General features: G+C 38.9%; 1 protein-coding gene across 4 annotated transcripts in view; it reads left to right on the forward strand.

Moving 5' to 3' along the window:
• Positions 1-18,519, forward strand: part of RIMBP2 (RIMS binding protein 2) — a 535,198-nt gene that overhangs the window by 62,472 nt on the left and 454,207 nt on the right. For all 4 annotated transcript variants that reach the window (XM_074205265.1, XM_074205261.1, XM_074205263.1 and 1 more), the window contains one exon: positions 14,528-14,827. In XM_074205265.1, the coding sequence (XP_074061366.1) occupies positions 14,528-14,827 (300 nt within the window). The remainder of the gene's footprint in view (positions 1-14,527; positions 14,828-18,519) is intronic.

Below are 18,519 nucleotides of genomic sequence, written 5' to 3' on the forward strand. Positions count from 1 at the left end.
CTTCTCCAGTTCATTTTATAGATGAAGGAAGTGAAACAAATTAGGATTAAGTGACTTGTCCAGAGTCACACAGTTAGTAACTATGTGAGGTTGGTTTTGAACTCAGGTCTTCCTGATGTTCTATGTACTGCACCATCTAGCCGCCCCATCCCCAATTCCTGGTAAGCAAGGAACTCTCAAAGTGTTGTCTAAAGACCCTAAGGATCCCCCAAGACCCTTTCAGAAGGTCAATGAGGTAAAAACTATTTTTACAACAATTTTAAGACACTTTCATTCTTAATAAGGTAAATATAACTCAACTAAATAAAAGTTCTTAAGTGTCATCAATATTTTTTCCAACAATAATCTGACTCTATTCTTTTCCTTATGCACACTGAGGATTCCCTAGAGGTATAAAGGGGTTTGGGGGGGTTATTTTTGTTTCCCTTTATTTGTTTAAAAACAATCATTGTTCTCAGTATAACTATCAAACCTGGGGGTCTTCTTGTTCTTTTTAATCTTCAATAATCTTCAGTTTTTAAGAGTGTAAAGGGGTCCTGAGGCCAAAACATTTGAGAACCATCTAGGCAAAAACCAGATGAAGGCCAGAATGAATGTGATAGCTGTATGTGTGAAAGATGGGGAGATAGAAATGACAAAATTTGGCCAATGATTGGGTATGTGGTAGGAGTGCAACACATCAAAGATGACACTGCTACTTTATATCTGGATGAAAAGAATAACTACCATCACCCCCACACAACATAAGGATGCTGCTAATAGCTAACAGCACTCTATGGTTTCATAGAATTTACTGATGTAATCTCACTTGTTCCTCCAGCTATTTTGGTAGGATAATGGTGCCCTCAACGACAGCAGGGAAGTCATGAAGAGAAGAGAATTTGGGAGGGAGGAGAAAATGCATTCTGCTTTTGGACATGTTGACTTTGAGATATAACAAGGACCACTAAAATTTCATAGCTAACTTCTCTAGGTGGAGTGGACAGTGGACTGCACAGTTCTAGAAAGAACACTAGAGGTCAGTGTCTCCCAGTTACTTGAGTGGATAGGTCTTTGCCAACTATAGAGGAACCTCTCTCTTCAGTAGGTCCATTCTTTCATTAAAAGAATAATGTATAAATTGATTTTAGTAACTCACATCTCATTGTTCCATAAACTATCTAAAGTAATTTCAAAGTCATTTCTCTTGGCTTCTGATAGCCCTTTAGATTTCGGTGTCTCCTCCAAGATGAGACCCCTTCCTATCAAGTAGCTAACAGTCTCTTATGAATTAATAAACATTAGTCATGTCACTATTTCATTTCATTTTTCCTTTCCATGAATTTTGTTGTGTTTGGGTTCCCTCCTTCTAGCATTATTTATTATTCCCTTATGAGCTCCTTGAGAACAGAGGTTGGCTTCTTATCTAACTTTCTAATCCCAAGTCATAGTCTTTTAAGATAAAAGAGTTGACTGACTCTCCTCTCAGTGATAACTTCTATTGTGGTGTGAAGCAGAATGGGTCCGCCAACTTTTGTTAAGTCCATGTGTGTCACACTTATGTGACAGTGTATTTGTTTGGAAATCAGAGAATCTGGGTCTGATATCCAGATGTAAATCTTACCACAAACCACTTAACCTCTTTTGTTCTTCAATTCATTCCTTTTTAAAATGAAAATGTGGGGCTGGATGGTCCTTTGAGTTCCTTTCTGTCCCTAAGTCAATGAACCTTATATAATCTTTTTCTTTTGTAGATGTCCTTACCTCTTTCCACAGATACATACTGAATCTTCTCTTGTCACATAGAGTTCAAATGATATTTTAAAAATACAGATAATAAAGGGATACCATTTTAAAGAAATACAAATAATCTTTTTAAAGAAAAAGAGAAAGGGAAAATCAACAAAACTAAGCAAAGTATTGAGAAAAATCTGAATATATCTGTAATGGGCCATACCCGTGGACCTCTCACCTCTGCAAAGGATTAGGTTATGGATATCTTCTTATATCTCTTCTTTGTAATGTTGCAACGTTGACTTTTGATGATTTGGTAGTAGGTAAGAATTTCTTAATCACCTACTGTTTGCCAGGGACTGTGGTTAGCTTTGGGGATCTATTCCAAGTTTTTTTTAGGATATAGACTTTCCAGGATTTCATGAATAAGAAAGCATAATTAGGATTGACATTGACAAGAAGGAATACCTTCATCACCGACATCCCCTTCTGTAGGTGTCATTTCTTGGCCCTTCCTTTCTTTCCATAAACCCCACATTTTTTTCAGAATCCCCTTCCTTCTCCCCGTTACTTTCTCTAAAAGATTACCCTTTATCTACCTTTAATATATCTTGTATGTATGTATAATTTCTTTTTATATGTCATCTTCCTTATTAGAATGTGAGTTCCTTGAGAGTGAGGATAATGGGGTGGGTTTTTTAAAGTCTCTTTTGGAATTAAGTGCTTATTGGTTCCCTGATTGATAGAGATCATTGCCCTCATTCAGGGGCAGCTAGATGGTGAAGTGGATAGTGCATTGATCTTGGAGTCAGGAGGATGGGAGTTCAAATCTAGCTTCAGATACTTGCTATTTATTAGGTGTGTGACTTTGGGTGAGTCACTTAACACTGGTTACCTTGCATCCAGGGTCATCTCCAATCTTCTTGATTCATTTTTGGTCACTGGACTTGGATGGCTCTGGAGAAGAAAGTGAGGCTGGTGACTTAGCCACAGTACCTCTCACCCAAATTCAATTCATCTGCTTGTCATGGTATCAACTCCCCTGATGACATGTTCTTCTTCCAGAATAAAGGACAAAAATAATCTCATTCAATTCGATAGTTATTCATGGAGAGACTATTATGAGTCAGGCACTGGAACTACCAGGTCAAAAACAAAATAGTCCTTGCTCTCAAGGAGCTTACATTTTTTTTAGGTTTTTTGTAAGGCAGTGGGGTTAACTGGCTTGCCCAAGGCCACACAGCTAGGTAATTATCAAGTATCTGAGGTTAGATTTGAACTCAGAACTCCTGACTCCAGGACCACTGCACCACCTAGCCACCCCTAGGAGCTCACCTTTTACTCAGTGGACACAACATGTATACAGATAAATAAGTAAAAGAAAAAGAAGGGGAATCTGCTTTGGCTTCCTGTAGGAGGTGGTACATGAACCATCTGAAAGTTAATGATTCTAAAAGTGAGAGGACAAGGAGTGCATCCAGCTTCCATTTAATACTTTAAACTGTCCAAAAGCACAGTTAGAAGCACTGCTAAAGGTAATACAGCTGTTTTCTATGAATGTCCTCAAGATGACAGCCTCAGTATATATTACTACCCTCCTCAAAACTCTATGACCCAACCAAACTGACTTTGCTGCTCACAGATGATTTTTTTTTGTTATTGTTCAATCACTTCAGTCAAGTTTGACTATTTGGGACCCCATTTGAATTTTTTTGGGCAAAGATACTGGCATGGTTTTATAACTTTTTCTTCAGTTCATTTTACAGATGAGGAAACTGAGGCAAAATGGATTAAGTGACTTGCCCATGATACTCTATGCATTGACCATTCCTTATACCTGGAATGCATTGTATTCTCACCTTACCTCCATTTTATAGAATCCTTTTCTTTAATCATTACCATGTATACAAAGTCTTACCTAATCTTTCTCCCACTCCACAACTGCTAGTCCTCTCATTTTTTTCAGTCATATCTAACTCTCCAACCCCATTTGGGGTTTTCATGGCAAAGATACTGGGAGCAGTTTTCCTTTTCCTTCTCCAGCTTATTTTATGGGTGAGGAAACAGGTAAAACAGGGTGTGAAGTGACTTGCATAGGGTCACACAGGTAATTAGTATTTGAGTTGGATTTGAACTTAGGAAGATGAGGCTGACTCCAAATCAAGTGCTTTATACACCATGGCATCACCTATCTACCCATATCTATCCCTTGGCCATATCTTCCCTCCCTGACTACTTTGCATTTAATACCATTACATCTATTTGAATTTATCCTATATATGTGTGGTATTTGTTCATGTTATTGCCTTTATTTAATAAAAGCTTTTTGACAGTAAGAGTTGTTTCATTCTTCCCAGGGACCATCATAGAGATGCAAAAGATGTGGGAGTGAAAATATTTAACAGATTGTACCACTAAGGTACAAACACGGTAACACCTGAGCCATCACAGGCAAATTATAATAACAAAGTCTCACATTTGCAAAGTGCTATCAGCTCTTCAAAATAGTTTTTATCCTCACTTTGACCCTGTAGGCTAGGTAGGAGAGGGATTGTCATTATTTTGCAGCTGAGGAAACAGACCCAGAAAAGCGAAGCAAGATAAGGTGTGGAGCACTCGTTTTGGGAATCCAAGGGTCTGAATTCAAATTCAAACTTTGCATCCTCTTCGGGGATCTTTGGGGGAGTCACATATTCTCTTGGAGTTGCCTAACTGCCTATTAAACTCAACTTAAATCTTGCAAAAGGTTTTTACCAATAGCTAATATCAGCCTTGAGATTTCCTCTCATGTATATTATCTATCTCTATCTCTATCTCTATCTCTATCTCTGTCTCTGTCTCTGTCTCTGTCTCTGTCTCTGTCTCTGTCTCTGTATCTGTATCTATATCTAATCTATATCTATAATGTCTATATCTATATCTGTGTCTATATCTATCTATAACTGTATCTGTCTCTGTCTCTATGTCTATCTATAACTGTATCTGTATCTGTATCTGTCTCTTCTCTGTGTCTATGTCTATGTCTATATCTATATATCATCTATATCTATATCTATATATCTGTATCTATTTCTATATCTCTATCTCATCTCTATCTCTATCTATATCATCTATATCTATATATCTGTATCTATATCTATCTGTATCTATCTCTATCTCTGTCTGTCTCTATCTCTATCTCTGTCTCTATCTCATCTATATCTATCTGTATCTATATCTATATATCTATCTATATCTATATCTATATTATCTATATCTATATCATCTGTATCTATCATCTATATTATGGTTAGTATGTTGTCTTCCCTAATAGTTCTTAAGCTCCTTGAGATCAGAGACTATTTCTGCCTTTGTGCTGTTCCCCAGGGCTTACTTAGCAAAGAAACATGGTACATAATAACCACTTGATTAAATGCTTAATGATTGACTTACCTGTGAGGTCAGTAAAAATGGGGAATTACTCACCTCATTTTACAAGATGAGGAAATTGAGGCTGATATCGAATGACTTTCTCAGGGTCACACAGTGTCTGAGGCAGGAAGACCAAGGTGTTTCTAATTATAGGACCAGCGCTCTTATCAGAGCTCTATCAGAGGTGTTAAACCTGTGACTACTCCTGAGTGCAATTTAAACCAGATTAAATGAAATTATGAAATATTTAAGAAATAAATGAAAATACAGCAAAACATAGAGAACACTACATTTTTAAACTGTCACTATGTGGCTCTTAGGGATCCTTATGGATGGATTAGTGGCCCCTGCTCTCATAGAACATCCGGACTTTAAGATACTCAAGAGTGTCATCTTTTTCAATCAAATTTAAATTTAAATCTAAATCCTTTATTTACAAATAAAAGCAACCGGAGTCCAGAGAGGGATGATCATAAGACAACTAGTGATAGAATTAGAACACAAGGTCCATTTCTCTGGATTTTTAGATTAGGGTTCTTTCCACTTAGAACTTTGACTAAAAAATTTGTTAGTAGATTGCTTTTTTTTTTTTTTTTTTGCAAGGCAAATGGGGTTAAGTGGCTTGCCCAAGGCCACACAGCTAGATAATTATTAAGTGTTTGAGACCGGATTTGAACCCAGGTACTCCTGACTCGAGGGCTGGTGCTTCATCCACTGCATCACCTAGCTGCCCCAGTAGATTGTCTTTTAAAATGCCTTCTAGTGATTAGGAATAGGTAGACTTCCCCTTCCCCCCTACCCCCCTGCTCCTTGTCAATCCCACCTACATCCTAGTCAGCTGTGAATGCAATGACCACCATGTTCCTGAAACTGGAGAGCTCTTCTTTGGCTTGAGCAATGTTTGGTGGGAGAAATGGCATGTTGTTTGTTAGGTAATAACATTATAGTCATCAAGGGCACCATAAGTATACCCAGGGCTTTACAAAGCCCAGAAAACCTTAGAGGCTACCTTTAAAAACTCAGATAATCTAGTGCAGGTGGGTCTAAAACAAAGGTCAATGGAGAAATGTCTGAAGAAATGGAATAGCTGAATGGGGATATAAATAGAAAAGACTTTGTCAAAAAGGGGTGCAATGTATCTAATATCCTCTAAGTGCTTCTGAGCTAATGAAGAGGAAAGAGAAAGATGGAAGCAGAGAGATTAGAAAACCCTCAGAAATATTCTCAATCTCATTGGGTGATGGAAGGTGGAAATAACTAGACTGGGGAAATAAGGGGACCCAGGGAAATCAAAAGGAGATCCTTCTATAAAGGGAAAGATTCCTGCAATGTGTAGACCTGGAGGAAAGAGGAATGCAATAGAGAATAGAGATCTGACTTTCAAGTCAGAAGATCTAGGTCCAAGTATTGCCTTTAAACACATACTAGTTGTATTATCCTGGGCAAGTCATTTAAACTTTCACCGTCCCAGGCACCTGGGGTTCATTTCAAAGAGATTATGAATTTGGATGGGGAAAAATATTACATCTTTAGTTTCATTAAATTTTTCTTTTCTTTGCAATTATATGCATTTTGGGGTTTTTTTTTTAGGTTTTTGCAAGGCAAATAGGGTCAAGTGGCTTGCCCAAGGCCACACAACTAAGTAATTAAAAAGTGTATGAGGTCAAATTTGAACTCAGGTACTCTTGATTCCAGGGTTGGTGCTCTATCCACTGCTCCACCTAGTCACCCCTTAGGTTTGTTTTTTCATGGAAACATATTATTATAGGGGATTCATAAGCTTCATTTGATTGATAAAGAGCCATGACCATAAAAATGGTTTAGAACTCTGGTTCTAAAGGTACTGACCTACATTGGGAAAAAAAAGTGTTTTCTTCATTGATGTTTTCTATAGCAGTAAAATCACATTTCCAGTCCTTATGTCTTTCCATTGTTCCATTCAGAGGTATTATTGGGATCTGTGAATTTGATTAAAATTTTTTGATAATTATATTCCAAAATAATTGACGTCCTTCATAGCTTCATGTGTTTTATGAATCCATAGCCATCACACAGTCATCAAAGGAATTTTTGACTCAGTCAACGTTAGGAACTTTTGAAATCCTATATTTTAGAGTTGGGGAAACTGAGTCTCAGAGAGCACCTAAGTCTTCTGAAGCTATATTTAGTATTCTTTTTTTTTATTTTTATTTTCATTTTTTGGTGTTTATAAGGCAATGGGGTTGTAACTTGCTTAAGGTCACACAACTAGATAAGTATTAAATGTCTGAGGCAGGATTTGAACTCAGGTATTCCTGACTCCAGGGATGATACTCTATCCACTGTGCCACCTAGCTGTCCCCACCATGTCTTCAATAATTTTTATATAGTGATTTCATTGCTACATGGAAACTCCCTTTGTACATGGAGGTGGATACTTGTTCTTCAGAACCTTAGAGAGTTGCCAGAATAAGGTAAATGATTTGCCCAGGGTCACACAGCCAAGCTATCTAAGTGACAGAATCCAGCCTTCCTAACTCCAATGCTGGCTTTCTCTTTATCAGACTACATCTTCATGCTGCTTTTCATTAAGCAAACATCTTCTTGCTTTTATCTGTCATTCATTGGTCTTCATTATGCCACCTGGGTCCCATGATGAGCCTTCAGATATCAAAAAATAGCTATTATTTTTCCTACCTTCCAGATTTTCTTCTCTGGGTTGATTATCCCCAAGTGACAAGTCAGTGTAATAGTTCCCTAGATTCTGTAACCTTAAGTTCAGCAGCTCAAGATTCTGAGATGACTGGGCAACCTTGGGGAACAGAGCAAAGCCAACGAGCATGTACATGGATTGAAGCTGTGACTCCGCTCTTGTAAGCATCATGCATCAACCAGCGGAGATGTATCGGAATAAGATGATAACATCTGGTGTTTCCATTTAAGAGCTTATTATAGCGCCCTTCTTGAGGATAGGTTGGGGGAGAAGAGCATATAGGCTCATCAACTTGGACCCGAAAAGATCTTTAGAGGACAGCTATCCCAAACTCCTCGTTTTTCAGTGAAGGAAAATGAAATTAAATAAATAACCTAACACTTACATGGTATGAGGCACAATTGAGATTTGAACCCATATCCAATGCTCAACTTGCCCTATATTTGCCTCCCAAAAAGCATTGACCTAAGCTTCATATACAACATGATTAATGATTGATTCTAGGAATGAAGATTTTGGATTCTCTAAAAGCTTGATTGAAGCAGGCCTCTACTTAGTAATTCAATGAGGATTTATTGAACAATTACACATGCAAGATCATGTGTTGGATTTGCAAGAAAAAAAGCTAAAATTCTTTTTTTATAAATTCATTTATTTATTTTTCCAACTACATGCAAATTTAGTTTTCAGCATTCATGTTTGTTGTAAAGTTTTGAATTCCACATTTGATAAAGATTATACATGTCTAAATATGGTTTTTTGTTTGTTTTTTTTTTAGATTTTTCTTTTCCTTTTCTTTTTTTAAATTTATTTTTTATTCTCATTTTGTACAAATGTTTTTTTACATTAATAAAATATTCTTGTTTACAAGTAAACAAAATACCCCTCTTCCCCCATGAATATAGATAGACTTGCTTGGGCGAAAAAAAGTAAAGGGGAGAGAAAAAAATTAAAATAAAAAAAAATAATAGTAATAATTGTAGGTATGGCCAGGTGGCACAATGGACAAAGCACCAGCCCTGGAGCCACAAGCACCCAAGCCCATATCCAGCCTCGTAAACCCAACAATCACCCAGCCGTGTGACATGCAAGCTCCCCAATTCCCACTGCCCTTCAAAAACCAAAAAGAAGGGGGAAAAAAAGACCCAAAATAAAGTAAAATAGTAATAATAGTAGGGGTGGCCGGGTGGCAGACAGAGCATTGGCCCTTGAGCCAGGAGCACCTGGGTCCAAATCTGGCCCCAGACACCCAAAGATCACCCTGCTATGTGGCCCCAGGCAGGCCATCCAGCCCCACTTGCCCTGCACCCTCCCCCAAATAATAATAATAACAAAAAATGTGCTTCAGTCTTTGTTCCAACACCAACAACTCTGTCACGGGTGGATCACATTCTTTATGATAAGTCCATCACAAAAGTTACTTCCATATTTTTCCACTGTTGCCATTGCTGATCGCAACTCCCTCCTTTCTTATTTCTCCACTACCATGTACTCTATTTTCTCTCTCCTTTCACTCTGACTCTGCTGTAGGGTTGCTGAGTGGCGCAGCAGACAGATCCCTGGTCCTGGGGCCAAGAAGCCTTGAGCCCCCATACCACCCTTAGGCCCAGAATCCACCTGGCCCCATGGTCCCGGACAGGCCATCCAATCCCAGCCCCTTGCAAGAAGTAAAAAAGAAAATGTATTATATCTGACCGCTCTCCCCCCATGGTCCATCCTCTCCTCCTTTATTCACATCCCCACCCCTTCCCCCTGCTCCCCACTCCTTCTTACTCCAGTTGTCTATACCCCATTGAGTATATTTGCTGTTTCCTCTCCTAGCCACCTCTGATGAGAGCAAAGATTCCCTCATTCCCCCTTGCCTCCCCCCTTCCATATCATTGCAATAGCTCATTGTAATAAAAAAAATATTATGTGAAATATCTTGGACTATTACCCCTCTCCATTTTCTTTCTCCCGTTCCATTTCCCTTTTTTTCTATTGACTCCATTTTTATACCATATTTTATCTTCGAATTCAGCTTTCTCCTGTGCTTCAACTATAAAAGCTCTCTCTACCTGCTCTATTAACTGAGAAGGTTCATATGAGTATTATCAGTGTCATTTTTCTATGCAGGAATACATGCAGTTCATCCTCATTAAGTCCCTCATATTTCCCCCCTCTCCTCCAATCTCCATGCTTCACCTGAGTCCTGTATCTGAAGATCAAACCTTCTGTTCGGCTCTGGCCATTCCAAAAGGAACATTTGAAATTCCCCTGGTTCATTGAAAGTCCATTTTTTTCCCCTGGAAGAGGACATTCAGCCTTGCTGGGTAGTTCATTTTTGGTTGCATTCTAAGCTCTTTTGCCTTCCGGTATATTATATTCCAAGCCCTATGAGCTTCCAATGTAGTTGTTGCTAAGTCCTGTGTGATCCTGACTGCAGCTCCACGATATTTGAACTGTGTCCTTCTGGCTGCTTGTAATATTTTCTCTTTGACTTGGGAGTTCTGGAACTTGGCTATAACATTCCTAGGGGTTGGCTTTTTGGGATCTCTTTCTTGGGGGGATCGGTGGATTCTCTCCATTTCTATTTTGCCCTCTGCTTCTAGAATATCAGGACAATTTTCCTGTAGTAATTCTTTGAAAATGATGTCAAGGCTCTTTTCCTGGTCATGACTTTCAGGTATTCCAATAATTTTTAAATTGTCTTTCCTAAGTCTGTTTTCCATATCAGTTGTTTTTTCAATGAGATATTTCACATTTTCTTCTAATTTTTCATTTTTTTGGTTTTGAAGTATTGATTCCTGATTTCTGGTAAATTCATCAATCTCCCTGAATTCTATTCTTTGTCTGAAGGATTTGTTCTCCTCAGAGAGTTTTCTTATCTCTTTTTCCATCTGGCCAATTTTGCTTTTTAAAGCATTCTTCTCCTCAATAACTTTTTGAACTGTTTTATCCATTTGACCTAAGCTGTTTTTTAGCATGCTATTTTCTTCAGCATTTTTTTGGATTTCCTTGACTAAGCTGCTGACTTCATTTTCATGTTTTTCCTGCATCTCTCTCCTTTCTTTTCCCAATTTTTCTTCCAACTCCCTCATTTGATTTTCAAAGTCTTTTTTGAGCTCTGTCATAGCCTGAGCCCAATTTCTGTTTTTCTTGGAGTCTTTAGATGCAGGAGTTTGTGCTTCCTCATCTTCAGACTGAGTATTTTGATCCTTCTTGGGCTCATTTGCAAAATATTTCTCAATAGTCTTCCTTTTGTTTCTCTGCTTGCTCATTTTCCCAGCCTGGGCCTGGTTTGGGGTGCTTCCTGAGCTTTTGGGACACTCCCACAAGGGTCTCAGTGTTTGAGGCTCTGTCCTCCCTCCTGGTCTGTGAATGACCATAAGCGCCCTCCTCTGCCATGGGGCAAGGTGGGGGGGGGGGGCCTGCTGTTCTATGGAGGGGCCTAGACTGCAATCAGGATCTGAATGTGGTCAAAGCCCAGGAGTCCTGTTCCTGGGGCTGAGGACAGAGCTGGGCAGTCTCTGTTCACTCCCCTCCCTCAGCTCAATGGGCTCATGCCCTGGGGGCTCCTGCTTACTGGCTCCACCTGCTTCTGTTTCCTGGTTTGGGTGAAAGACCAAGCTGCTGGCTGTGTGCCCTGAGGGCTGGGCTCCACGTGCTCGCTCTGGCAGAGGTGTTCCCCCCCCCCCCGTTCCCCCACTTTGTGCCGGTGCTCCTTGGGGTGCAGCTCAGGAGACTCCCCCGCTGCTGTGAGCCGCAGCTCCCAGTGCCCTGGGGCTGCCTCCGGGAGGCTGAAGTTTTTTTGCTCTGGTGGTCCACCCCTTGGTGGGCCGCCCCTCCGACCCCAGGGAGCAGAGCCTTTCTGCTCTTTTCCAGGTTACCTTGAGTAGGAGAACTGCCTCACTGGGTCCCTTTGTGGGTTCTGTCTCTCGAAAGTTTAGTTAGAGTCCTTAGCTGATGAGTTTTATCAGAGAGCTCCTAAGACTGGATCCCTTCTTGTCGCCATCTTGGCTCCGCCCCTTTTTTTAGATTTTTCAAGGCAATGGCGTTAAGTGGCTTGCCCAAGGCCACACAGCTAGGTAATTATTAAGTGTGTGAGACCGGATTTGAACTCAGGTACTCCTGACTCCAAGGCCAGTGCTAGCCACCCCCATGTTTAAACATGTTAAACATATTTCCATAAAACTCTCTCCTTAAAATGTTATATTAATGAAAAGCATCCTCATCTTCATCATCACCATGTTCATTATACCATCATCATAACTGCATCATGATCAACCATCATCTTCCTCATCTTTCTTTATCATCATCTACACCATGTAAATGGTTTCAACAGAAATTGTCCAAGGAGTAGCTTGGGCATAGGGCCCATTGCCCCTCAGAGTAGCCCACCCCCTCATCTATCTGGCCTACTTCCTAAGGGTTCCTTAGGGGCCATTATTCCATCATTAAGTAATTGAAGGTCCATGAGATGCCAAGGCCTATTTAAGGTACTCAGAATATGTAGCAAGAATTAGCTTTAGCTATTCTCTGGGCCATTACATCTGCTCCAATCAGCGGGTGGGTTTCTGAGTTATAGCATTTGTCTGCCAGAGCATCTGTACTCCTAGAATGGGTCTGAGGAAGGAGGAAGCAACTGTTTGAGAAATCTTGCGACTGAAAAAAATCATTTTGATCGTCAAAGATTGGACCTTGAAAATGAAAATAGCTCTTGCAAAATCTTGTAAGAGAAAACAACCTTGAATTCAGACTGAGACAAAACAGACAATTTGTAGAAGTGAAGAAGATGATCATTTCACAGAAAATCTTTTGAATAAATAATCTCAGGCTTTTAAATAAATCTGATCCTTTTCTTTAAAGGCCAGAATATAACAAATGAAAGTTACGTGGAGACCAAATTTGGGTCACTATAAAGAAACTGTTCTTCTTGATTAGAGTTATTGAATGGCAGAATGGACTTTCTTGGGTCAGAGTAAGCTCTCTGTGGTTGGGAGCATTCGGGCAAAGACTGGATAGCTATCTGTTAAAATTGCTATTGGACAGTTTTGGAATTGGGAAATATTTAAATTCAGATCTTGCTTCATACAATTATTAGTTATGTGACCCTGGGCAAGTCACATAATTTATCAACTTATTTTTCCTTATCTGTAAAATAGGGATGATAAAAATAGCACTTATGTCCTAAGGTTGTTTGGAAAAATGAAAGAGAATATTGCAAAGTTCTTGGAAAACCTTAAAGGATTATATAAAAGTTAACTATTGGTGCTGTTGTTATTCCTGTATCGTTCAGAGGTTCTTACCTTTTTCTCTGTTGTTCTGACACGCATGACTCCTCTGTAAAATGTCACTTGGATTCAGTCCTGCAAATATTTATTTATTAAGTCCAATGCTGCTTTATTTTTACTATTCTGGATACAAAGATGAAATTGAAAATGGTTCCTGATCTTTAGGGGGATCTAGGAAATGATCAATCAACCAGCAGGTGTTTAGTGCTGGAAATAGAAGCAGTTCTTGCCCTCAAAAAGCTTACATTTTACCAAAGGAGAAAGCACACACACACACACACACACACACACACACACAAATAAATATGACATATATGCAAAAATAAAGACTTCAATTTCAAGGGTTGGCATCAAGTTAACCAAAGGAATGTAGAAGAAATATCTGAGTAGGAGATGGCAACTGTGATGGAAAATTCTAAGAGATTAGCTGTGAGAAAGAAATCAGTTGCAGACAGTTTATGCAAAGACAGGGAGATAAACTATGAACTCAAAAAATTGTAATGCAGATTACAGATCATGGATGAAAAGCAGAAGAATCAGATAATTGATTAAGAGCTAGAAGGGACCTTAGAGGCAGGCTGTCTTATTCAAACCTCTAATTTCATAAATGGGGAAACTGAGACCCAGAAAGATGAAATGACTTGTCTAAAATCACATGTATTATAAGATGTAAGACAGAGCTGGAAAGGACCTCCAAAGCCATCCAATATAACAAGCTTATTTTATAGATGACAAAACTGAGATCTGCAGGGGTGAATGAACTTTGAGGTCTTATAAGTAATAAATAGAAGAATCAGAATTTGAATCTAGGTCCTAGCTCCCAACTTTAAGGGGATCATGTTCACTTTCTATGCTGTCATTAGAGAAAGCTTTCCTGTAGAAGATATCCCTTGGCTTTGGTTTTTACTCTTTTTTTTTGGATTGTTTTTTCTCCCCCCCGCCCAGGATACTGGGGCCATATTCTCCCCTCTCTCTTTGACTCCCTCTCTTCTTAGGATGAGATTGCCCATCTACAAGTGTGTATGAGAGCAGCCAGGCAATAGAGTGGGGTATAGTTGATATACCTCATCCTTTATTTAGTAGCATAATGGAAATGCTTGTGTTTTAAATATATTTTATGCTATGGTCATATCTTAAATATATCTGCTGCATGTTAATAATTAAACAGATGTGTAAGTGTTTAGTTTGGGGTAGGAAAATAGGAACTATCAGTCCAGTGCATAATTCTCTTCCCATGGGAGATTTGTCTGAATCAGGATTTTAGAATTAGGTCCGTAGACTATCTGTATAAATAGCTTCTTTTGGGAGGAGGAAAGGCTCTAGGACTACAGGACAGAGCTTGTTTCACCTCATTTGTTCCCTTGAGTCTGCAATGAAGTCGTTTCCCTATCTTAACTCAAATCAAGTGACATTCAGGGTCTCTATTATTTCCTTTCAGAAGGGCAATCCTTTGTCCTCATCCCTATCTTCTGCTGAGCAAAGGACTGGACGTCTTCAGATGCCAAAAGGTCACTTGGGCCGCAGAGGAACACCCCAGCTCCAGTTCACCCTCAAGGGGTCCAGCACCACCAAAGACCCAGAGATCCAGCTGCTGCAGATGGAGCATGAGGAACTCAGGGGCCAGCTGGGCCGTCGTCGGGTCAATCCCCTTCGCTTCGTGGGCCCTCCAGAGAATCTGGAACCCGGAGGACGTGGAATCAGGGAACTGACCCAAAGAGAGTGGGCCGAGCCCTATGAGGTGAGGCAGCTTCTTCCCTTGATCATCCCATGAGTCGTGTCCGAGGCTAGTCAACTTGTTCTGGGCTGGAGGGAATTCTCTAATTAAATCATTCAGAGCTACCTTCTTCACTAAAAACACTGTAAATGCCCCCTTGGGAGCAACTTTCTCATTCTATGGGATCTGTCCCCTGACTCTTTCTTTTACTAAAGAAAATACTAAATTATTCAGGAGAGCCAGATTTTTTTCCTTTACTAGCTAGGGTTCAATGGTGTCCACACCTTTAAGAAGGGGTGCATGGGGGACAGCAAGAATAGTGACTTGGAAGTCAGTAGACCTGCCTTCAGTCTCCACTTGATTCTTACTACCTATTTTTTGGACAAGCCTTATCACTTCTGGAGACCTCAGTTTTCTCATTTATAACATGGGAGGGAGTTAAACAAGATGGGTTCTGGGTCCCTTCCAGTTTTAGATCTATGCTGTTGTGGTTTGAGTCTGAATTCTGGCCCTTCTACATGTTCACTTATGTGCCCTTGGAAATCTTTTTCCATCTATAAAATCATGGGCTTGGATGAGCTGGCCTCTGAAGTCCCCTTCAAAATTAGGATCCTATGGGGATTGCTTCATTATTGGTACTTGCATCCCCAAGAATCTGGCATATAGTGGGCAATTAAGAGATTATGAGAGATTGATTAAATTAGTAGGGGATAGAGCAGCTAGGTGGTTCAGTGGATGGAGAATCAGGTTTAGAGTTGGGAAGACTCATCTTCTTGAGTTCAAATATGGTCTCAGACACTTAATTAGCTGTGTGACCCTGGTCAAGTCACTTAACCTGTTTGCCTCAGTTTCCTCATCTGTAAAATGAACTGGTGAAGGAAGTGGCAAAACCACTATCTTCAGCAAGATCTTCTGCAAGAACACCTCAAGGTGACTGAACAATAATAGTAGGTACTTAATCATTGCCTGATGAATGAAAGAAATAGGACCAGCCAGATGTTATATTGTATCCCAGAAGCCTTCTGGCTAAGCTAACTCAATTGAGCATTTAACAAGCTCCTGCTAGGGATGCAAAGACAAAACAAAACACCCCCTCCCTCAGGGAGCTTTAGATCCTTAGAAATAAAATGCAACAAACACCTAAGGATGGTATTTGTACATTTTTTTTGTACTCTCAGGTTTTTTTCCCCTTTCTGTATTACAAAGTAAGTATAAACCTCTTATCAGGTGTTTAATTTTGTGTGTGTGTAAAAGTAAATAATAATTATTAGGGTCTTATGGGGAAGCAGCTGGAAAAAGTCTCATGACAGAAATATTTTATATACTTTATCTCCTTTGAGCACCATAGTAATCTGTAGGGCTGCTGCTATGGGAATAATGATCTCCATTTTATTTCCATTAGGAAAATGAGGCTTGTGGTTGTTTAGTCTTGTCAGACTCTCCATGACCCCATTTGGGGTTTTCTTGGGAGAGATATTGGAGAGGTTTGCCATTTCTTCTCCACTTCATTTTATAGATGAGGAAACTGAGGCAAACTAGGTGAAATGACTTGCCTAGGATAACACAGGTAGTAAATAATCTGAGGCTGGATCTGAACTGAGGTCTTTTGACCCCCAAACTCTATGCTCTATCATGTTGTTCTTATTTTCTTGGCAAAGCTACTGGAGTGGTTTGCCATTTCCCTCTCCAGGTCTTTTCACAGATGAGGAAACTGAGGCAAACTGAGTTAAGTAACTTGCCCAGGATCATATAACTAATAAGTGTCTGAGATCAGATTTGAACTCAGGTCTTTCTGACTCCAGGTCTTCCAGACTTCATTAATACAGCACTAATCTATACCCCCAGCCCTATCACCAGCAAGGGTGAAAGAGAGTAAGAGTCAACTAAACCTTGACTTTGTGATGACACAAGCTCTTTTAACTCCATCCTGCTCAGAAGGTACTAGCTGGTAAGTAGGAACCTGCTCTATCTGTAGCCTGCAATGTTTCTTATTGGGCTACTTGTCATACTAGGGTTCAGCCTATCCTTGAAGAATGATGAATTCTGATACCCCACTCGGAAACTACTGCTTCTTCTCAAATTAGCTTTCTCTATCTCTAGGTAGATATCTTTCTAAAGATATAGATAGTTATGTTTGATAGACACACATATATACAAATATATATACAATGTGCTCAGAATTGTATGTATTCATAAATTATATATAAATACACATTTGAATGCATTTTAAAATTTAAGTACATGTCAGACATAGTAATGATACTTTATATATTATATAATGATAAATGTGAACATATGTATTATAAAAATATATAATATGTATAATAAAATATATATTATAAAAATGTATAATATAGTATATGTGCTATTATAATATACACATATAATACAGTAATATAACACACATATAATATGCATATAATGCATGTATACAACATGTGTTATATACAACATACAGATAATACATATATTATCTCTTACATGTATTATAATATAGGTATATTATTTATTGCATTTATATATTATGCATTATATAATGTGTACATATAATAGATATATTGCATGTTATATAATGTGTTCATATAATAAAATGTATAGATTATGTATGTTATAGAATTTATGCATATATGATAACTTTACATTATATGTTTTTATTATAGTACACATATGGTCCTCTCAGACCTTCTAGCTTACTTCAAGGCTTAGTGCTTTTTCTCCTTTTATATGTGAAGCCTTTCTGATCAGCTTCAATTTTGTATCTCTTTTCTATTTATCTATATAGGTATATCTATCTCTATCTCTATCATCTCTATCTCTATCTTTATCTCTGTCTCTATCTCTCTATCTCTATCTCTCTGTCTCTGTCTCTCTCTCTATCTCTCTATCTAATCTATATCTATATCTATCTACATCTTATCTACATCTATATATCTATATATCTATATATCTACATATCTATCTATCTATCTATCTATCTATCTATCTATCTATCTGTATAATGTATAGGTCTCCCTGGCTAGCCAGTAAGCTTCTGGAGGTTAGGGAATGTTTCCGTTTTTCTCTTATTCTTCTTAAGGCTTAGGACTATACTGGCACATTTTAGGCACTTTAAAGAAGCTGGTTGATTGATTCATTCCTTACTGACCTTTGTACATTTGTCTCCCCTCATAGAACGGAAACTCCTTGAGGACAGGGACTGACTCCTCTGGATTCCCAGTACCTAAGTCAGTCCCAGGAACACAGGAGGCACTGATAAATATTTGATGAATAATATACTGAGAAGCCATAGCTGGGGAATCTCATGCAATGTTTTGCCCAAAGGGAGAGGAGGCCTAGATTGGAATCTTAGCTCTGCTACTGTTGACTTATGTACACTTGGAAAAGTTACTTCAGAACCTTCTGAACCTCGGTTCTCTCAAGTGAAAAACAAGTAAATGACCTCAAAGGTCCCTTCTAGCTCTCAATTTATGATCTTATGAAATGGAAGGATTTGCATGAGATGATCTCTAAGCTCCCCTCTAATTATAAAATTCTATGATACTACGTCTTCACAGACAGCTAGAGAACAGTCTTGCAAAGACTTCATATCCCTTCCTAAAGATACTTGACATAAATTTCTCTGATCCTTAATTTTGAATGTTCATAGAGTCTTTCAACTTTCCAAAGACACAGAAGGAAAATCTGCTGGCATGCACAGAGGGACTGGCATTGTCCAA

The sequence above is a fragment of the Macrotis lagotis genome, chromosome X, assembly GCF_037893015.1.
Source record: "Macrotis lagotis isolate mMagLag1 chromosome X, bilby.v1.9.chrom.fasta, whole genome shotgun sequence".
Taxonomy (NCBI): domain Eukaryota; kingdom Metazoa; phylum Chordata; class Mammalia; order Peramelemorphia; family Peramelidae; genus Macrotis; species Macrotis lagotis.